Source organism: Aegilops tauschii, chromosome 2 (assembly GCF_002575655.3).
Source record: "Aegilops tauschii subsp. strangulata cultivar AL8/78 chromosome 2, Aet v6.0, whole genome shotgun sequence".
NCBI classification, from domain to species: Eukaryota; Viridiplantae; Streptophyta; class Magnoliopsida; order Poales; family Poaceae; genus Aegilops; species Aegilops tauschii.
Window position 1 is genome coordinate 76,909,924 of NC_053036.3, and position 23,291 is coordinate 76,933,214.

The 23,291-nt window shown below is 45.9% G+C and overlaps 1 protein-coding gene and 1 pseudogene across 1 annotated transcript; both read left to right on the top strand.

Moving 5' to 3' along the window:
* The first annotated feature begins 1,127 nt into the window (after window positions 1-1,127).
* LOC109786952 (uncharacterized) lies at window positions 1,128-10,928 on the top strand (annotated as a pseudogene).
* A 5,249-nt stretch (window positions 10,929-16,177) lies between these two features.
* On the top strand, window positions 16,178-18,898 carry LOC109786945 (uncharacterized). Its single transcript, XM_020345511.4, has 3 exons — window positions 16,178-16,696; window positions 17,120-17,426; window positions 18,568-18,898. Exons 1-2 carry the CDS (start codon window positions 16,301-16,303, stop codon window positions 17,423-17,425), a joined length of 702 nt encoding a protein of 233 aa, XP_020201100.1. The 5' UTR covers window positions 16,178-16,300; the 3' UTR covers window position 17,426; window positions 18,568-18,898.
* Window positions 18,899-23,291: the final 4,393 nt, after the last annotated feature.

Below are 23,291 nucleotides of genomic sequence, written 5' to 3' on the forward strand. Positions count from 1 at the left end.
CCGGGACCACCGGAGGGGTTCCGGGGGTCCACCGGGAGGGTCCACCTGCCCCGGAGGGCCTTATGGGCTGTAGGTGGAAGGGAACCAACCCTTAGTGGGATGGGCGCCAACCCCCTAGGGCCCATGCGCCTAGGGTTTGGGGGGACCCTAAAGGGGGGGCGCCCCCCTTGCTTGGGGGCAAGCTCCCTCCCCCCTTGGCCGCTGCCCCCCTCTAGATCTCATCTAGAGGGGCCGGCCCCCTTCCCCCTTCTCCCTATAAATAGAGGGGTGAGGGGAGGGCTGCAGGACCACATCCAAGGCGCAGCCCCTCCCCTCCCCAACACCTCTCCTCCTCCGTGTGTGCTTGGCGAAGCCCTGCCGGAGAACTGTCACTCCACCACCACCACGCCGTCGTGCTGCTGTTGGAGCCTTCTTCCTCAACCTCTCCCTCCTCCTTGCTGGATCAAGGCGTGGGAGACGTCACCGCTCCGTACGTGTGTTGAACGCGGAGGTGCCATCCGTTCGGCGCTTGGATCATCGGTGATTTGGATCACGACGAGTACGACTCCATCAACCCCGTTCTCTTAAACGCTTCCGCTCGCGATCTACAAGGGTATGTAGATGCACTCCTCCCCTCTCGTTGCTAGTAAACTCCATAGATTGATCTTGGTGATGCGTAGAAAATTTTAATTTCTGCTACGATTCCCCACACTTTTTTGTATGCCGGCAGGTGTGCCGGCATGACCACGGGAGCCGCGATGGCGTGGTCGAACTCAAGTCCCATCATTTTTTTGTGTGCTGGCATGTGTGCCGGCCGGCTGGCGAGTGCACCAACATGTACTGTGGTGATATTTTCTGAAGCTGGCATTGTATACCGGTGCTGGCATGGTGCCGGTAAGAGACATGGCCGCTGTCATGATCGGCCGCGGGCCTTTTTTATTTAAAAGTTAAATGCGGACATGAAATAGGTCGGCGCATTGGGTGCACTGTTGACCCAAATACAAAACTGGGCGCACGCCGGACGGGCGACCGACCCAAACAAACAAAAAGCAAACAAATGCACCGTCCGTTTGTGCGGCGCGTTGAAGTTGCTATAAGCTGGACAGCTCGCCGCAAAACCCCCTCCCCTGTCTCCTGTTCTTCATTAATTAATACCCATTTCCCACAAACCACTGCCCCCTCGCTGTGCCGCCCAACCACTTTAGTCCCCACCGAGTGCGATCGAGAAGCTTCGAGGAGCTAGGGTTTCCCGTACCGACCGATGGCCGTCGCCGACGCGGTGCCGCCCCCTCCCCCGCCCCCGCCGGCGCGGATCGTCGTCGTGGTGCTGGCGCTCGTGCACTTGGCCCTCGCCCCGATGCTGGCGCTGGGGCGCGTCCTCTGCGTCGCGGCGGGAGCCCTCCCCTACCTGGGCTTCGGGGTCGCGTGGGTCATCTCCGCGGCCACGGCTGGACAGATCGTGGCGAGCCGCGCCTGGGGCGAGAGCTCCGCCCCCTTCCTCTTCCTAGAGGCCCTCATGTACGGGGGCCTCAAGGTCCTCATCTACAGCATCCTTGTGCTGGTCGCGCTTCTCGCCCTGTTGATGTGCGTGGCCTACGTGTTTGCACTTGTATCTGGATCCACTTCGGCATTCAAGAAGGTATCGCGCAAATTGACTCCCTGTGATCTTTATTCCGGTCGAATTACAGCAGTAATGCAGTACATACGCTAGTGGGTGAGCCCTGTGTTATCATTATGTTCGAACTAAGTTGCCATATACAGTTCAGGTTGTCCTGATCAGTGGCACTAGTTTTTTCCATGTGTGTTCATGTTCATCACTTCATTTGCATCCTTCCATTTCCGAACCATTCTGTACATACTCATGTTCATTTCATACCTGTGGTTTTGTTGACATCGCTGTCCTCAGAGCGCCCTAGAAACATTCACGCGGGAGTCGGTTGCAGTCGTTCAGGCTTCCGCGCACCGCGGTGCTTGGATTGGTTGCGGATGTGGCCTTCTTCCTTCTAGTGGTCGCTGGTCTTCTGGTAGCGATGATGTCGCCGCACGTGGAGGGTTCGATGTCTCAGGGTGAAATGGTCGCCTCTGTAATCATGGATGTGGCAGTATTTGGTATGCACGCGACAGCTTGCTTTGTTATCATCCCAGCGCTCATTCTTAGTGTGTGGAGGGGGGGGCCAGGAGGACAGGAAAGCTCCATCGCAGTTTTGTTGAGGTATACTACCCCCTTTGCTTTGCCCCTGCATCAGCCATATGGTCTTTTCAATTATAATCTGTATATTTTGTGTATCCTCCTCATAGAATTAAAACAGTCCTCTAGTGTTGTTGACTACTGCTTACTGCTGTTGATATTAGTTAAGATGGAGCATTGCATATAAAACCAATGAGGTTTTTGCTATTTCCTCTGGTCATTGCATATTAAATTGGGATTGACATCAATCTTAATTGTGCAAGTAGTTGAACTAGTGCAGTTCTACCGTATGTGTTTGTTATGAAGTGATGATAATAAAAGTGATCAGTTGCACGTATTAGAAAAAAACAAATTAATTGCCTACAGTCCGTTCACTGTGACCGTTTTATCTTTGCAGCGAGTGAGATATAACAATGTTTGCATGCTAGCTTCCAAACTGTTTGCAAGCACCTTTCATGAGTTTTCTTGTCATTGCTAATTTCTCCATTGAAACCAATGGAAAGACCCAAAGTTTTGAAGTTTTGGCTATGGCATACGAGTCTATTCTTCTTAGCTGCATTTGGTATTTATGACTTTGTGCCATGTTCCCTCACTCTGGTAAAAGAAGTGAACTGTTTTTTTTTCCAGGGGTATGCAAATTGCGTACCATAGCTTTATAGAAGGCAGAGGTAAATGTACAAGAAATATCCAAGCCACTCTCAACACAAGCCAGTGCAAGAGCAAAGAAACTCCTAAAACCATACACCACTCTTCACTAAAGTGTTGAACTCCTCTAGCTCCGGCAAGAGCCCACAACTTGAGCTCTTGAAAGATTTTTGAAGCCAATACCCATTCAGATACCGTGTCATGCCTACCAAACACTCTTCCATTCCGTTGCTTCCAAATACTCCAACACACAATAGTGATCATCGAAACAAACCCTTTCCTTTCCTGTACCTTTTAGGAATGTGTTTGCGATTAGAGCTCCACCAAGATTCAAGATGATCCGTCATCATCGGCAGCAGCGCCAAATCAATCCTCCCCTCCTGAAGCAGAGATACCATACCTGACTAGACACATTGCAGCAAAATATGATCCACAATATCTTCTTCTTGATCGCATAGAAAGCACGATGAGCTCTGATCCTGCAAACCGTGCCTCAATCTCCAATCCGAGGTCCACAGTCGATATTGCAGTGCAAGCCACATAAATATCTTACATGACAGGGGAGCCCAACACTGCTAAACTGCCGATGCACATTGGAAGTTTGGAACTTGATGGCACCCTCCCACAGCATGTGATTGGAGAAGCCGAGGTGTGCTGCCCTGAACGTTCCACATACATATCGCAACATCTTCCTGGTCAGGGGAGTTTTGCATGGGCAGTAGAATCTCCCATAGCCGGATGAATTGCACTAGCCCATTGGTAGAGAGCTCTCCCACAATGTCAGATGCCTAGCTGTGAAGATACAAGCCCTCTTTAACCAATCTGCGATTGATCACCTGGGTCCGGACGTGTGGCGTAATTTCCGCCAGCCTAGCACCATTAATCCAACGGTCTCTCTAGAATAAAATTCAATCCCCAGCTCCCACTGCCAATGCACCAACCTGTCGAACGCTTCCTGGTCCCGAGGATCAGGGGGCATGTTCAATCCCTTCCAGGGTCTAGTATCGTCCGTGTGCTTCAATCAACCATTCCCGATGTAGGCGCAGCGCAATACCTTGCCTCCTGAGATCAATCACTCCCAAGCCTCCGAGGCATTTTGGCCTACAAACACGCCACCAGGCCACGTGGCACTTCCCGCCATGGGTTTCTTCTGTCCCAGACCAAAAGAAGGCACTGCAGTCCTTGTCAACACAATCAAGTGTCCACTTTTGAGCGTCTGCCACAATCAGGTGATGCGTAGGACAGGCTTTGATAACATTTTTCACAAGGATCAGCCGTCCCGGCCTGGTGATCAAACCTCTCTGCCATGTCGGAAGAAATCGCAGCACCGAATCAACTATCGGTTGCCACTCCGACCTCGTGAGCTGTTTGATGGAGAGCTGTAGCCTCAAATATTTGCAGGGAAAAACTTCCATCTTCCACGGCATCGCCGCAGCCACCATCTCCTGATCTCCCTCTTCCGCACAGATCATAATGGCCGAAGACTTGTTGAAGTTCACTTAAAGACCCGAAGCAGCTCCAAAAATGCGTACAGATTCACGGACACACATCAAATCGATTGCCATCTGCCTGATGAATAGTACCACATCGAGGTGACCATCCTGGCAATGCACTGAGCACTCCACATTCCTGTGCTCGGGTGACCGAGGTCAAGGTGTCCATGGCGATCACAAAATGGAGGGGCGGGAGCAGATCTCCCTGACGAAGCCCACATGCAGTGCATGAATTTCGCCCAAGCCGAGCCATTTACCACCACTCAATTACTAGCCGTCGTGAGCAGTAGCAACCCAAGCTCTCCAGATCTTCGAGAATCCTTTAGCTCGTAGCACCTCAAACAGGAAGGGCCACGAGTCCCTTGGCCTTCCACTTGTGCAGCTTCCTCGCTAACTGCTGGACAAGCATGAAATTATCATGTATATTTCTCCCTTTTATGAACGCCGATTGATTCACCATTATCAGATCTTTCACGTCGGTTGTGTCTCGTCGCGAGCAATTTAACACATAGCTTCAGTATACTGTGTACCCAGCTAATCGGACGAAACTCACGGATCGTGCATGCATCCGGCTTTTTTGAATGAGCATGATCAGGGCTTGATTTAATCTACCAAAACCGCGGCCGTCATAGAGAAACAGCTTATGAATCGCTGCCATGACACCTCCTTTAATGATCGCCCACACCTTCTGGTAGAACAAGCCAAAAAAAAAAACACGGGGCCAGGCGCACGTTCTGCCGGCATCTCCTTGATTACCGCCCAGACTTCCTCTTAAAACAAAATCAGGTCTTGGTCACTAAGATCCACCTGGGCAATGTTAAGGAATTCCAAATCTTTTTTTGACGAAAAACAGCAGAGTTGCTGATTTCATTCATTAAGATAGGAGGAAACACCCCTGGAGAAACAAATGCTGATGTGCACAAAAGCATGAAATAACTCCTCGCCGTGTTTTTCTTAAACCGCCATCAAGGCATTTTATTACTGAGTTGGCGGAACAACTTCTGATTGCACTTGGGCAATCAAGAAGGCAGGGATTACATAAAAAAAGGAGCTACAGCACTCCAAGCTCAGTGCTTCCTTTGCACACAGGTGAGCAGCAAAGTTCGCACTACGATTAGAAAACACTAAAGCAAATCCCTGAAATTGTGAGAGCTGCGTCTTCATCTCTCTGAAGATATGTCCGGCCTCGGAGCGATCATGTCCCGCTTCCCATGCCGTTGCAATCATCTGACAATCTGTCTCCAGGATCACCTTCCGGTAACCCTTTTCCAAAGCCATGCACACGCAATCTTGACAGGCTAACGATTCAATGATGAATGGGTCTGTTATAGCTTCGTACTTTAGTTGCCTGTGCTGCGACAAATGTACCTGATTGATCCCTCGCGATCGCCCCAGTCCCCGCACACTTTTGTGCACATCCGATTGCACCGTCAGTGTTAACTTTGATCCAGCCAGCGCCCGAGGCTCCCACTTAGGCTGTGGTTTAGCGTGTAGCACCTCCTTGCCGGAATGTCCAGAGCTCTCACAAGCTCTTGCCTGTGCGGTTGATAGCCGATCTCCCTGTTTGTGTACTTGTTTCTGTTGTTCAAAATCGCCCACAAAACCGACACAGGCACCGCTGTATCCTTCTTACTCACGAAGTTGTGATCCAGTAAGTCTCTCGCCCACACCACATGGTGTAACGTAGGAAGTTTTAACTCAAAAAAATCACTGGCTGCGTCCCAAAACAGCACTGCATGATCGCAAACTATCAGCGCATGAAATAAGGATTCATTGCTTCCTCCGCACATTGGGCAAATTGCATCCGATCTGATATGACGCCTGTATTATTCCCCATGTGCTGGTAACATATCCTTCAGTACTCTCCACACAAAGACACGAATTTTTGGTTGTACTTGTAGTTTCCAATTCCATAGAGCCTTCCATGTTTCCTCTCCACCATCAGAAGATGAAGTCTGAACTTGCAAATTGAACTTCTTGTCCATTGCCATTCTATAAGCGGATCGGACCGTATACGACCCAGACTTCTCCCATGCGCAACCCCAAAAATCTGGGCATACAACTCTTGGTCGCGGCATGCTCAAGATTGCATCCGCTTCAGGGGCAATAATCATACTCCGAACCAAACTTGTGTTCCACTGCCCTGATTCATCAAGAAGATCAGCAACTATGTGTACTGGCTCATCAGATAGACGGCATATGGGTTTCATGGACACAGTTCCAGCTATCCACTTGTCATGCCATACTCCAGTCGTCCTTCCGTCGCCGACGCGCCTAATCAGGCCTTCCTTCAACATGCTTCTGCCAGCAATGATGGCTCTCCATGTAGGTGATGCACTCCTTGGGCAATCTGCACTCAAGAACTCACCATTAGGATAATACCCCCCTTTTAGTACATGTGCACACGAACTGTCAGTCCTCTCCAATAGCCTCCATGCCTGCTTTGCCAACATGGCATCGTTAAAAATCTCTGAATTCCACCCCCGCTCTAAATTTTGTGATGTACATTTTATCCCATGACTGCCAGTGCATTTCTCTTTTATCCAGTGACCCCACCCACCAGTACATGGACATCACTGTCATGACTTCTCTGCGCAACCCCTTTGTGAGCTTGAAACAGGTCATAGCGTAGGTTGGTAAAGCCTGAACCACTGTCTTAAGGACTTCCTTTGCTGCACATGAAAGTTTTTTTTCACACCAGCCTTGCACCCTGCATCTTGAACACTCATGGATGTGCTCAAAGTGACGTTCTGTGAGCCTACCAGAGGGAGTTGGTAGCCCAAGATATTTTTCTGTGAGTGCTTCTCGCTGAATATGCATTTCGTACAACCACTCAAACAGAAGCTCCAGAATTCCCACTGAAAAAGATCGAGCTCTTCTGCTTATTTGCTCACTCCCGAACCTTCACTATAAACACTCAGAATTTCATTCAGCCGAGTTGCACTCCTAACATCGGTCTTCATGAACACAGGACAATCGACTGCAAATAAAAGATATGAGACCCACGGGGCCGTGAAGCCCACTCGAATTCCTCTGTCAATCCATCCCGCATCATAATTCTTGAGCAGACATGATAATCCTTCCCCACACAACAAGAACAAATATGTGGATATGGGATCCCCTTGTGTAAACCCTCTTGTAGGTTTAAAAGAGAGAAGAAGCTCCCCACTCACCTTTACCTGAAAGCTGACTGAGGTAACACATTTCATAACTAGAGAAACCCATACTTCTGCAAAACCAAGCTGCTGCATAACACCTTGTAAATATGGCCATTCGACTCGGTCATAAGCTTTCATCATATCGATTTTAACTGCACACCATCCATGTTTACCCTTCTTTCGCTTCATAGAGTGGGTGCACTCATAAGCTGTGAGTACATTGTCTGTGATCAGTCTCCCAGGTACAAATGCACGGTGTTCTTCTGCTATAATCTCATCAAGGATCTCACGAAGGCGGTTAACCAAAACTTTAGAACATAATTTGTAAATGACGTCGCATAAGGAGATCGGCCTATACCGGGTAGTATTCCTTGGATGTTTCACTTACGGTATAAGAACTATTACCGTTTTGTTGATCATTTCCGGCATAAGATCATCATGTAGAAACCCGAGCACCGCCTGGGTTACATTCTCCTTAATGAGGTCCCAACGCAGCTGATAAAAGCCGGCATTAAATCCATCCACCCCCGGCGCCTTTGATGGTTTCATGGCGAAAAGTGCTGCGCGCACTTCCTCTGCTGTAAATGGCCTTAAAAGCATTTCGTTCATCTGGTCTGTAACCATTACCGGAACGTGATGTAAAACTGCCTCAATATCCAGCTCCTCCTGTGCTCTGTACAGGTCGGTATAGAAACCTTGAATTTCTGCCACGACTTCCTCACTCTCGCGAAGAACACCTGCACCATCTTCAAGTGAGACAATGCGATTCTGGCTCTTCCTAGCAGCTGCTTTCGCATGGAAGAATCCGGTGTTGTGATCACCCGTGTGTAACCAGTCCACCCTAGATCTTTGCTTTGCCATTACCTCTTCCCCGTATTGATCCGTAATGGTGTCACCCCCATGGGTAATTGCCGGTATGCTTTTTTTTTCTTCCCATTGGCAATAAAGATTGAGAAGCTTCGTATTAGCATCTCTGTCTCTCAGCCAGCTTATACCTGAGCATTGTCTCGCGATCATACGCTCAAGCGATGCAAGACCCAGCACTAGCTGCTTCGACGTGCGTCTCAACCACCTCCCCTCCGCCGAGAGAGACCTCCAATCCTGAGCACAATCGAGGCGCAAAATCACATAATTTGCGATGGTGATCTGCAGCTTCACAGTCCCACTGCTCTTTTGTCCCCAAGCCGTGAGATAAAGTGCTGTGTTTCTCAACAGCAAATATAAGCGCTTGAACGGGTCAGTAATGGCAGTGTCGCAGGCCCACACCTCTTTGACCGCCTCCTCAAAACCCTTAAGTTTTGCCCAGGAAATCTCAAACCTGAGGCGGCGCCTTGGTTGAATGTGCTCACTCAGCGTCAAATGAAGCGGACAATGATCAGAGTACGCCGTGGATAGCACCTGAAGGAAACAGTCCGGATGCTCCAATTCCCAATCCACTGAGACAAAAACTCTGCAATCTTGGTAAGCGTGGGTGATTCCCGCTCGTTACTCCACGTAAACATGTGGCTGTGCCCATGCAAGTACAGATCTTTGAGGCCATTATCATCAATGAACTGCTTGAATCTTCCCATCACTCTCCAGTCCAGGTTAGCATTATTCTTGTCAGATGCCTGTAGAATCAGGTTAAAATCCCCTAACACCAACCATAGGCCAGGGCAATGCTGGCGGTGAGCTGAGATCTTCTCCTGATCCTCTTGTGGTCTGTAAACCACCGAAAGCCACCAAGGCGCACCCTCAGATGGCAAAACATAGCCCGTGATGAAGTTTGTGTCATTCACAAAGTTAGAAATCTGTAGCATGGAGGAATTCCAGGCGATAACGACCCCTCCCTTAGTCTCGCACACAGGAAGTTAAGCAAAACCGTCGTAAGACGACCCGAACATTCCATAATAGTGTACTGGTCGATCACAACCAGTTTAGTCTCCTTGATACAGAAAATTGCAGCATGTAATGAGTCAGCAAACTCCCTAAGCGCCTTACTCTTTGCTGGACTATTAGCCCCCCTATCATTGCAGCGAACAATCTCCAGGTTAAGGCCTGACATAATGGAGAACACGCCTCCATCGCCAGCATCCAACAGCCTATGCTGACACTGCCAGTGTCACATCTCCATCCACTCCCAGATCGATGGAGATAGCTTTCCCAAAGATGGAAAGTGAACAGTTTGATCACTTTTGTTACGAAGTGATGTTAATAAAAACGACATTCCTTTTACATATTAGAAAAATAAGCAATATTAATTGCTTACGCTCCATCGTCCCCTGTGATCGTTGTATCTTTGCAGCGAGTGAGATTATATAACAATGTTTGCATGCTTCCAAACTGTATGGAAGCACCTTTCTTGAGTTTTCTTGTCATTGCTAATTTCTCCATTGAAACCAATGGGAAGACCCAAAGTTTTGAAGTTTTGGCTATGGCATACGAGTCTACTCTTCTTAGCTGCATTTCGCATTTCTGACTTTGTACCGAGTTCCGTCACTCCGGTAAAAAGAAGAGAACTGTTTGATCATCTCCTCCAGTCTTTTTAACAATTATCAACTTCTATGTAGCGCTATGTTCACTAAATTTTGGTAGAATTACCATTGTGCCTTTGTCTGCTGTTCTGTGACTCAGTTTAATGCGTTTATACTTCAGTAAAAATAAGTAAACTGTTTGATCATGTACATAAATAACATAATAGTAGATGTATGCACATCTAGTACTTACATAAATAACATGACAGTAAATGTATGCACATTTAGTACTTAGTTACTTACATAAATAACATGACAGTAAATGTATGCACATCTAGTACTGTAAGGTGGTGCTATGCCACTACATTTTGGCAGACGTCCGTTTGAGAACAGTTAATATCTGATGTTTCAAGTTCATATCATCAGTTGTGTGTTTGTTAGCACTACCAATTGCAAGGATGAGAAAGATTCGAATTCTATAATATCTCACAAGATAGAAGTTACTTCATTGCTGGAAAATGAGTGGCATGGGCTTTAGATTTATAGTACTTGAAAGTTGAAAATATACTATTGGATGCTTAATGTTGATATGACAATGTTCTTTTGTGAAGGTGTCCGGAGAATTTGGCAAGGAGCTACAGTGCCCATTCCGCTGATGGTTGTGAGTGATCTCAACAGATACAAGTTTTCAGAGGAAAAGGAGTCTTTGCAGACTTGCTTCTTCTACTAATAGTAGATCCTGATCGTCATTAGCCATGGGAACTTTTGTAGACTTGCTTAGTTCTGATATTACTAGACTGTAATCATCAATAGTCGTGAAGTTTGGTGGGTCATTATGGATCTGGTGATGATGTTTGATGCTGCTCCGGGCTACTTGCTTACAAGTTTGCACTGGAGTATTGGTGTATACATGATGGTAGAATTTGTGTCCTGTTTGTAATACCCTGTTGGAAGAAAATGCTTCCATTCCATGAGACATTAATATGGTGATGAATTGGTATGACTGCCGTCAGTTTGCATTCTTATGTTGTATGCATGGTAGTAACGTTCTGCAATTGGGCTATGTATGCGTTGCCATTTCGAACAGAATATCCTTGTGGTTATGTTTATCAGTAGTGGTTATCTACTGCCATCTTGGTCGTTGGGTCATCTGTTAGAATGTTAACTCTTTTTTCGATAAAGGATGGATTTTATTGATTCAAAATAGAGCATCAAGAGGATACAAACATAATGAGTACATACCCGGCCTCTGCATAGCTAAGATGCACACAACCAACATCTACGCACGCACACAAAAATAAAGCCAACAAATAGCAAAGTCATACAAGACCAAAGCTATGCATAGGCGAGAAAAAAAAAACCCAAAGGCGATCAAATCTACAATGGGCAAACTACAGAATGACCATATTCACACCAATCATATAATGACACCACACTGACGATAAGGTTCTTCGACGGCAACACCTTTAAGAAGGAAGCGACGCTCAACCATCGCCGTTACCGGATCCAACCACCTAAGGCAGAATCTAGGTTTTCACCCCGAAAAACCAGTCCGAGCATATCCAAACAATACCTTCAACAAGGTAGCGATGTAAAAACATCATCATTGCCAGGTATAACCAACTCGGGTCAGACCTTAGGCTTTCACCGGGAAGCTCGAGACCAGGTGCTCAAGTAGCACCACCATCAATCTCGCTTGTTGTCGCCACCACTTTTCCGCAATCCCAGCAGTGACATGTGCCACTGCCATTGCACAATCATTCCTCTGCGTCAAGCCATCATCAATAGTTTGCATCTCAGCTCCAAAGTCAACCACCAGATCTGTATGAAGAAACTCTCACAAAGATCTTTCGGTGACCGCCACAATCCGCAATCCGCATCGAGGCCGCCGCCATAAGCCTGAATGGTCACCGCAAGACCCACACAGCGAGGCAGTCACGGCGCTTCTGGCATGACCCCTTGCCGGATCTGATACAAGTTTTCAGAGGAAAAACAGCCTTTGCAGACTTGCTTCTTTCTACTATTAGTAGATCCTAATCATCATTAGCCATGGGAACTTTTGTAGACTTGCTTATTTCTGATATTACTAGACTGTAATCTTCAATAGCCGTGAAGTTTGTGGGTCATTATGGATCTGGTGATGATGTTTGATGCTGCTCCGGGCTACTTGCTTACAAGTTTGCACTGGAGTATTGGTGTATACATGATGGTAGAATTTGTGTCCTGTTTGTAATACCCTGTTGGAAGAAAATGCTTCCATTCCATGAGACATTAATCCGGTGATGAATTGGTATGGCTGCCGTCGGCTTGCATTCTTATGTTGTATGCATGGTAGTAACGTTCTGCAATTGGGCTATGTATGCGTTGCCATTTCGAACAGAATATCCTCGTGGTTATGTTTATCAGGAGTAGTTATCTACTGCCATCTTGGTCGTTGGGTCATCTGTTAGAATGTTAACTCTACCTGGTGGCATGCTTGTATTGTTGTTTTCATCCTCATATTTGCTGCTGAACTTTGTCAGCATTTTTAACATTATGATGATTAATGCTATGACCAAGGATACAAATTCGCAATCAGTGTTAGATATTTGGTAAATAAATTTGAATTGAATATCTATGTTATACAGACGAGCTGAACCATTAAGAGGCCATGCTAGACCGGTTTGTTCATCAATTTGTTATTCTTAATTTGACCACGTTAGATATTTGGTATATAAATTGAAGAAGCCCGCTAACTTTGATTATGTTTTGTTTTCTGTTGAATATGTGAAGACAGTTTTTTCTCACAAATCTGAATGTAAGAAAGAATTAGCCTAAAAAGCAACGGTCGAGAAATAGATTAGACATTTTTTATCCAATTTTTGTTTACAAGATTCGCTAACCCTGAAAAAAAGACATGTGTGCCCTTTTTCTTTCAGTTTTACTAAAATTCAGTCGACTGAATTTCCATTTTGATCTCGGTAGAATTCTCGATCCTTGAATCTCATTGGCAATCGCAATGTGGGCTGTCTGTCGTGGATGAGGTGTCTCCTTGCCTTTGTTTTGTGGTGTTGAAAACTGTCACATACTTTACCCAATTTTCTTTGGTCGACAGTAACATCTGAAGACATTTCTTAGATGTGCACGATGGATTAAGGTCCATAGCGTCATTTTTTCACGGCAGTGAACTGCAACTGTATTTTTTTTAATCTAGTTATTGGGTGTGTTTTCCATTTCAAACCGGTTATTCATCAAAATCTATTTCCACAAAAGGATATATCAGAACTTTCCGTTGCTTTTGACAATATTGTCTTTTCCTTTCAAGCTGGTTCTTCATGAAAATCTACCTAATTGTGCAATCATAATAGTTTGACACTAGTCTTAAAACTTTCAAAATCCAATATGTGTACTTAAAACACCCCCCCCCCCCCCCCCCCGGAATTTTTCAACTTCAAATTGAGGATCCCGATTGAGACTTATTAAAAATTCAAAAATCCTAACTAAAACTCAACTTTTATTACTATGTTCGAAAAAAATGGGTACTCCCTCCGATCCATATTAATTGATGCAAGAGTAGGGTCAATTAATATGGATCAAAGGGAGTAATAAGTTTAAACGTTTCGCCATATATTTTTCTTCTCTGCACGGAGGGACTAACTGCCCTACTTTCCAGGACTGAAAATGACGGTAACCTCGTGGGGGTCAAAGTTTGTCGTGATGCATCAGCAGTGTCAAATCTTTTGTTTGCAGATGACTCACTCTTCCTAATGAAGGCCAATGCTACTAATGCCGCTTGTCTTAATTAAATCCATCCTGGATCTATACTGTTCGGCATCCGGTCAATTGGTCAGTGTGGAGAAATCAAGTATTTTTTTCAGCCCAAGTATAGATGTTAATGTGAAGGCACATGTATGCTCAATTCTAGATATCATGACAGAGGCGTTGAATGACGAATATTTGGGCCTCCTAGCTACTTTGGGGATTGACAAAAAGAGACAGCTACCAATATCTGATTGACCGTCTAGTTCCGAAACTTATGAGATGGAAGGAGAGATGTTTATCTTCTGGGGAAAAGAAGTGGTCTTGAAATCAGCAGCACAAGCATACCAACTTATGCGGTGTCTATCTTCAAAATTCCTAAAAAAATATGCAAAGAAATCACAGAAGAAAGGCGGGACGATGTCTCGTTATTGGTGGGACGATGACGCAACTAATAAAAAGATGCATTGGTTTTGCCTGGTGAAAGATGTGTGTGCCAAAGAAGAAAGGCGGTATGGGCTTCAGGGATATTCATTGTTTTAATCTTGCACTTTTGGCAAAACAAACGTGGTGCTTCATTGACAATCCAGACTCACTATGTGCAATTATTTTAAGAGCCAAGTACTTCTCAGATGGAGATCTTATGAGTGCTACTTTGAATCAAAAATCTTCATATACTTGGTAGAGTATAATGGCTGGTGTGAACACACTGAGACGTGGGTGGAATTGGAGATGGTGAAAAGGTGAATATATGGGAGGATTGGTGGATCCCTCAATCACCAACAAGAAATGTCCTAACTATCCAAGGTAATAATTTAATGACCCGAGTCTGTGATCTCATCGACCCAGCAACCGGAGACGGGGACTCACATTTGGTTAATCAAACATTCTGGGAAGTGGATGTCCAGAAATACTTGCTATACCCTTGCTCGCACATGAAATGTCAAATTTCATTGCCTGGGATCCCACTAAGAATGGAATCTTCTCGGTACGATATGCTTACCAAGTGGAATGGAATGCTCAATTTGGCTACTTGCTGCAAACTAGAGCTGAATCATCATACCCTGACGAGAGAAGTGGAACTTGATATGAAGCTTCCAGTGCCCAACCAAGATCCGGATTTTTATTTGGAGAGTTCTCCATAGTGCTACTCCGTGTAGGGTGGTTCTGGCCTCGAAGCGCATGAAAGTGAAAAACACATTGTCCGGAATGCAATATGGGGACCGGATAGCATGAAACACTTCCTTTTGAGTGTCCAAGATCAAGAGAGGTATGGCGACAATTGCGGCGATTGATGTTGTCAAGCGGAGATGTAGACAATTCAAATCAGGTGAAGAAGTGGTGCATGAACTGTTAAGCATGGAGGAAACTGAAGTCCAGATCCGGTCTTCCCAAATTGGAGGAGGTTGTGGCCATTGCGGCATGGTACCTATGGTTTGAACACCGAAAAAATTACCATGGAGACGACACCCAAAAACCCTCACAAATTGCTCTCGCTGTCCGAGCTAACTTTACTATTGCTTGTTCCCCGAAGGAAAAGGTACGTGTTGAATCATGGGAGAAGTCGATACAGGGGATATGAAATTAAATGTAGATGCTGGCTTTGCCCATGATCTTTTTGAGGGATCGGTGGGGGCAGTAATACGAGATTACAACAAGAAATTTATTGCGGCAGCTAATGAACGAGTGGACATATGTTATGATTCTTTCACTGCAGAGGCATTGTCTGTCAGATTTGGCTTGAATCTAGCCAGAACCATTGGATGCAGCAAGATCGTGATCAACTCGGATAGCATGGAGGTTGCAGAAGCTTTGAGAGAAGGCAACTCCTCTTCGGTGGCAAGTGTAATTATTGACATTGCTATTTCATGTCGTCAGATTTTAATCATGTAATTTATGATTATTATAATAGAGAGAGTAATAAAGTAGCTCATGAACTTGCTATGATAGTTAATTTTTCTCCTCCTTCTATCTGGATGAATTCGGCACCGGATGTACTGCTTACATTACTTGTAAAGGATGCCACTATTTTTTTTGAACATCAGTACAGAGGCAAGCACTCATACATACGCGCATACACTTACCACTATGAGCACCTTCGAGAGACTGAGCCGGCATGTCATCTTGAAATTTACGAAGTCATTATAGACGCCTCCTCGTCGATGGGAACGTCTCCTCCTACTGAAAGCGTATCGCCGGAAATCATGAAATAAATGCAAGAATAATGTGAGCATTATGACTTGAACCCTGATGGGTTGGGGACACCATTGTCCCTCTAACTATCCAACGACAGGTTGGTTCGCAAGATGCCACTATTTTGCTAAGTGAATAAAGGAGGAGAAGTTCTGTAAAAAAAAAGAAATTCAGTAATTCTTATTAAAAAAAATGAAATTCTGTAATTGTGCAGGATCGAATTGGGCACTCACCATTTCCACGTACCCTATTAGAACCCGAATCCGCTAGTCGAGAGGAAATGGGTTAGATCTGAACCCGGAAGGCAAGAGGGACAGCTCGCCGCAAAACCCCCTCCCGTGTTCGTCGCTAATCCCCATTCCCCACAAACCCCCGTCCTCTCGCTGCAACCACTTCGCCCCCACCGAGTGCGATCGAGAAGCTTCCAGGAGCTAGGGTTTCCCGTACCGACCGATGGCCGTCGCCGTCGCCGACGCGGTGCTGCCCTCGCCGCCGCTCCCGCCCCCGCCCCCGCCGGCGCGGATCGTCGTCGTGGTGCTGGCGCTCGTGCACTTGGCCCTCGCCCCGATGCTGGCGCTGGGGCGCGCCCTCTGCGTCGCGGCGGGAGCCCTCCCCTACCTGGGCTTCGGGGTCGCGTGGGTCATCTCCGCGGCCACGGCTGGACAGGTCGTGGCGAGCCGCGCCTGGGGCGAGAGCTCCGCCCAATTCCTGTTCCTGCAGGCCATCATGTACTGGGGCCTCAAGGTCCTCATCTACAGCATCCTTGTGCTGGTCGCGCTTCTCGCCCTGTTGATGTGCGTGGCCTACGTGTTTGCACTTGTAGCTGGATCCACTTCGGCATTCAAGAAGGTATCGGGCTAATTAACTCCTTGAGATGTTTATTCCGGTCGAATTGCAGCAGTACATAGGCCAGTGTTATCATTATGTTCTAATTAAGTTGCCATATATACAGTATTATGTTAGTAATTAATTTCGTAGTTCAGGTTGTCCTGATGAGTAGTAGTAGTAGTTTATTGTGCAAATTGACTCCCTGTGATCTTTATTGTGGTCGAATTACAGCAGTAATGCAGTACATATGCTAGTGGATGGGCCCTGTGTTAGCATTATGTTCTAACTAAGTTGCCATATACAGTTCAGGTTGTCCTGATCAGTGGTACTAGTTTTTTCAATGTGTGTTCATGTTCATCACTTCATTTGCATCCTTCCATTTCCGAACCATTCCGTACATACTCATGCTCATCCCTGTGGTTTTGTTGAAATTGCTGTCCTCAGAGCGCATCAGGAGCATTCACGCGGGAGTCGGTTGCAGACATGTTTAGGCTTCCGCGCACCGCGGTGCTTGGATATGTTGCGGATGTGGCCTTCTTCCTTCTAATGGTCGCTGGTCTTCTGGTGGCGATGCTGTCGCCGCATGTGGAGGGTTCGATATCTCAGGGTGAAATGGTCGCCTCCGTAATCATAGATGTGGCACTATTTGGTATGCACGCGACAGCTTGCTTTGTTATCATCCCAGCGCTCGTTCTAAGTGTGTGGAGGGGTGGCCAGGCGGACAGGAAAGTGCCATCGCAGTTTTGTTGAGGTAAACTACTCACATTGCTTTGCCCCATGTATCTGTGAGCCGTATGGTCTTTTCAATTATAATCTGCATATTTTGTGTATCCTCCTCATAGCATGAAAACAGTCCTCAAGTGTTGTTGATTACTGCCTAGTGTTGTTGATTACTGCCTAGTGCTGTTGATATTTGTTAAGATGGAGCATCGTTGCATATAAAACCAATGAGGTTTTTGCTATTTCCTCTAGTCATTGCATATTAAACTGGGATTGGGATCAATCTTAAATCGTGCAAGTAGCCAACTGATGCAGTTCTACCTTATGCTTTTGTTAGGAAGTGATGATAGTAAAAACGATCATTTCTATGTATTAGAAAAAAGCAAATCATTTGCTTACGCTTCATTGCCCACTGTGATCGTTGTATCTTTTGCAGTGAGTGAGATTATAACAATGTTTGCACGCTTCCAAACTGGTTGCAAGCACCTTTCTTGAGTTTTCTTGTCATTGCTAATTTCTCCATTAAATCTGATGGGAAGACCCAAAGTTTTGAAGTTTTGGCTATGGCATACGAGTCTACTCTTCTTAGCTGCACTTGACGTTTATGACTTTGTACCATGTTCCGTCACTCTGGTAAATAGGAGTGAACTGTTTGATCATGTAAATAAATAACATGACGGTAAAATGGTACACCTCTAGTCCTTGTAACAGTCATTAACTTTTGTGTGCCGCCATGCCCAATACATTTTGGTATAATTGACATTGTGCCTTTGCGCGCTGTTCTGTGACTCAGTTTAGTGCTTTTATACTTTATTAGTAAAAGAAAGTAAACTGTTTGATCATGTATGTAAATAACATGACAGTAAATGTATTTATATCTAGTACTTTAAGGTGGTGCTATGCCACTACATTTTGGTAGACGTCCCTTTGAGCAGTTAATATCTGATGTTGGAAGTTCATATCATCAGTTATGTGTTTGTTAGCACTACCAATTGAAAGGACGAGAAATATTCGAATTCTCACAAGATAGAAGTTACTTCATTGCTGGAAAATGAGTGGCATGGCCTTTAGATTTACAGTACTTGAAATTACACTGTTGGATGGTTAATGTTGATATGGCAATGTTCTTTTATGTGGTAATCTGATGAAATCTTGGGTTGGGTTATTGGCAGACGAAGCTAAGAAGAGAAGGTGTCCGGGGATTTTGGCAAGGATCCTAATCGTCATTCTACTGATGGTTGTGAGTGATCCCCACAGATACAAGTTTTCAGAGGAAAAAGAGAGTTTCTGCAGACTTGCTTCTTCGATTAGTAAATCCTAATCGGCATTAACCATGGAAACTTTTTTAGACCTGCTTATTTGTGCTATTACTAGATCGTAATCGTCAATAGCTAGCCGTGAAGTTTGGTGGGTCATTATGGGTCTGGTGATGATGTTTGGTGCTACTCCTCTGGTCTCCTTTGCGATACCCTATTGGAAGAAAACGCTTCCATGAGACATTAATCTCGTGCATTCACTGCCGTCGATTTGGATCTGTATATGTTGTATGCATGGTAGTAACGTTTTGCAAGTGCAAATTGGGTTATGTATGCGTTGCAGTTTCGAATATCTTCATAGTTATCAGGGGGGGGGGGGGGGGGGGGGTCATCTACTGCGCTAGAGTATTGCAGTTCCCATCGTTGTGTTGGCTGCTGAACTTCGTCACATTTTTTTAACATTATGATGATCAATGGTACCACCAGAGATGCAGATTTGCAACCGTGTCAAATATTTAGTACTCCTTCTAAAGTTTGCATCGAATATATGTTCAGGTATGTTACAGAGACGAGTCTAAAGTTTTAGGTTGATGGTGGTCTTGGCAGCATCGGCAGCAGTCTGCCGAGAGGAAACGGGGCTCTTTGGTAAAGCCTCCGCGACGGTGGTCGGAAAATTGATGTCGCCTGAGTGTTTGGAGGCAGCGGCGATCAGTGAGGCCTTCTCCTTGTGGAGTGATCGAAATGCAACACATGCGGTGATAGTCTTGGACAACCTGAGTTAATCAAGAAGCCGGACAATCACAACAGGTTCACGAGCTATGGTGCCATCTTTGAAGGAGATAGGGAACAAGAAGAAGAAATTGTGTATGGTCAGCTTCAGACGACCATGAACAACGAGAGATGCTCTTGCTTTGGCGAAAGTTTCCACGTCCCTGAATGGAGGCAGACGTGCATGGTTTTCGGGCCCGGGGAGCTGCTTGTATCCCTATGAGCATTAACAAACAATAAGGGGTTGTTTGGTTGATGACCTGAGTAGCTTGCCTGACAAAAATGGCTGCCTGAAAGGAGCTGGAGGCTTCAATGATTTTTGCCCGTCAGGCATGCTCGCAACGTAGTTGTTTGGTTCATCACTTCAGCCTGAGAAACGCAGTACAATAAATTATGTTGGTAGACCAATAGAAGGATAGGATGGACATGGATTAGTATATTATTTCATGTTTAGCATGAGTCAGGACTAGAATTTGGTGGCCTAAACCAGGCTAAGAGCATCTTCAATAGAAGATGTAAATTTGAAGATGTAAAAATTTATGTCTCCAAAAAATGCTTTTACATCTTCGAAAAAGAGGCAACTCCAACAGATGATTTATATTGGAGATGTAAAAGAGCAACTCTAATAGGTGATGCAAACCGGAGATGTAAAACCCGACCGCCGGCCGCGCGGCTGTGTACAGCCTCTGTATAGTCGCATTTGCACATTCAGATAGCAATAATTTTTCATAATTCTACCAACAAAAGTGTATCATCAATCAAAGTTTGAAATCCTACAACCAGAAGTGCATTGTCCCAAATAGAGTTCTTGGTCCAAAAAATTAAAATGCACATAAACATCACTCAATTTTGGACCTCTCCCTTGTCACTAGTAACATTGTTTTTTTTTTTTGAACAAGAAAAGGCGCCCAGAGCGTCAAACTTTCATTCAAACTCAGCTCAGGTACATAGTACAATTTGAATTACAAAGATAGGACAAGCTAAATTAGAGAGAGGAGCTAAGAAGGTACATCCTGCTTGTCCGTAAGTTGGTTTAACATTGTGGACGGTGTATGATCATCATCATCAATGGCTTCTTTGTCAATGTTTTCATCGTTGCCGCGAACTCCACCGGAAGCCCCTTCATTGCCACCTCCCATGCTGCTCATGTTTCCGCCGAAGCCACCTCCCATGCCGCTCATGTTGCCGCCGAAGCCACCTCCCATGCCGCTCATATTGCCATCGAAGCCACTGTGGCACCCCGGCTCAGAGAAACCGGAACGCCCCGTATTCCAGCCCAGCGATCGAGGAGAAGTCTCTGGAATACGGCACTGCTTGACATAGAACAAATCAGCTCTTATTACAAGAATAATAATACAAGGGTCTGATGATACAAAGAAGCACATCAGCACTGCGACACTACGCCTGCGATACTACACTTGCTCTATGCTAGCAGTGGAACAACTCGTAGCAGCGGAATACTTCTAGCAGCGGAACAACGACGAAGGTGGTGAACTCCACTCCGCAGGGACTCTGGCTGGGACACGATCTAGCTCGCACGCACGGCAACCTCGACAAGCAATCAAGCAATCATGGCATCACCTGCAATCTAACATGACACGCCAGGTCAGTACATTGAATGTACTTGCAAGCTCACAACAACCAAAAACATCAAGGCAAGGCAATAACATAGCATTAACAGGTTAATTAAATAACAACTACCATGATACAACAACAACTACTAAGCATGATATGAAACTACTACAATACTGATAAATCACCATCTCAGATCTCCATAACCATATCTCTCTTGGCTAACCGGCCAAGCAATATACCATCTCGATCACCTCGTGATCAAAACCAAACGGTGATCATTCCGGCGATCACTACCATAACCAACACTTGGTCTCAAACCGTGATCTTTCCGGCGATCACAACCATGACCAACACTTGGTTTCCAACATCATCATCAACATCCTGCCAATCTGTACTGCTCCAAAGTATCAACATATATATATCACCTATAAGTCATTCCGTCATGTGAGTGTTGATCGAACGGTGTGACATAGTACGAACCCATGCCCATGACCGAGGACACGGCTATCGATAGATTAAATACACTCTGCAGAGGTAGCGCACTTTACCCACACCACAGAACCCATGGCCTCGCACTCCCATTCGGGTGGACCAACGGCGTTCCGACAAAACCAATCTACTGCCATGACACTCTCCCGGCCACTCCAACTCACTCCCCACTGGGCTAGTCCTGGGTGGCCCCGTGTCTACCAAAGACACAATGGCCACCGTCGTGGCCAAAACCATAAACCGTCCCAAACGGGGACAAAAGCGCTTATCATCCAACTACGGGCATGTTATGTCTGCTTACCGGGCCAGGGTACCGCATGCCCATAACCTTCCCTCGTTGGAGGCACCGGCGAGAGGCACGACAATAGACCGCATTAGGGCCTTCCCATAAAGGCAAATGTGGTTGCACTGGAGAAAGCCCGGTTCGGTGGCACCTGACCAACTTAATGACGGAATTTATCCCCAAAAATATAACTGTGATAACTGATACTCCGATATCAACTATCAAACTAGAATCCAAGTCATAGCAATATCCAACAAATAATCCAAGCATAATATCATCATCTCAAAATACTCCAAGGGTAGCACAACACTACTGTCATGATGAATCCGAAAACCATAATCCTACTTCTCCAATAACAAGAATAAAGCTATTTGGCTAAGATCCACATGTAAACATCATCTCCGAAAATAATACTCCAAGCAACAGAACATCAACTAGCATCATGAAAATAATCATACTAACCACTAATAATCCAAATGCAGCATGATATCCAAAATATAATAACAGATACCATCATGGAAATAATCATAATAGCCACTAAGAATCCAAAAGGCAACATATCATCCACATAATCATCAAAATATAAGTCCTAGAACTCCAAGCAATATCATGGCAATATCAAGATCAAATCAATACTCCGAGAAATGCCATGAACAGATCACACATAGCTAATGCAATATTTTAAACAAGTTCAAATAAATAAACCATGTCACTGCATTGCAATCATGCAAATGGAGGGTGTGGCTTGCCTGGGGTGGAAGAAATCACCGGGAGAAAGTGCGAGAAACTCGCGGAAAGGATCACCGGAAAACGTAGTCTCTCGGAGGGGCTGAATAAGGGCAGGGGCAAAATGGTCATTTTCAGAATGTTAACACATGGTGAAAATGATACCAACAGAACGGGCTCGACGAAACGAAGAAGTGGGCTTTGGATTCACCTCATTTGGAGTTATGGTTGCGGTGTTATGAGGTGCGGAAGAAGAAGGACCAATCTGTGAACATTTCTTCGGCAAACAGGTCCTTGAGTGGATAAGACAGAGGCGCAAAATCAGAAATATGCTTTCTGAACTAGAAAACGCACTCTGTGCTGAAGTAGAAGCAAAATACGCTTTCCTAAAACAGAAAACGTATTTCAGCAAAAGACGTCTCCACTTACGTGACGTGGCGGTGGCGGGGCCCGGCTTGTGCAGCTGACAGGAGGGTCCCACCTTATCCATCTCTCTCCTCGCGCCTGTCTTCTTCCTCCTCGCTGCCTCCCCGATCAGAGACAGAGGAGCGAGGGCAGGGAAGAGGCCGGCGCCGACCCGGCCAACTCCGGCCATCTCCGGCCGAGGTGAGGACACCGACGGCCGCGGGATGCGACGACGCACCCGTCCAGAGGAGAAAGAGGCGCCGGGGAGGAGTGGGGAGGAGGCGACGGGAGGAGACAGAGGAGGTCAGAGACGGCGGTGGTCTTCGGGGCACGGCCCAAGAGAGGCTCCGGCGAGGGGGCAAGGGCACGGGGAGAGTCGCCGGAGTGTGGGGAA

Excerpts from the sequence above, each read along its gene's own strand:
- LOC109786945 (XM_020345511.4), top strand. The coding sequence starts at position 16,301 with ATGGCCGTCGCCGTCGCCGACGCGGTGCTGCCCTCGCCGCCGCTCCCG. Across the intron at positions 16,697-17,119 it reads CCACTTCGGCATTCAAGAAG|AGCGCATCAGGAGCATTCAC; the intron begins GTATCGGGCTAA and ends TGCTGTCCTCAG.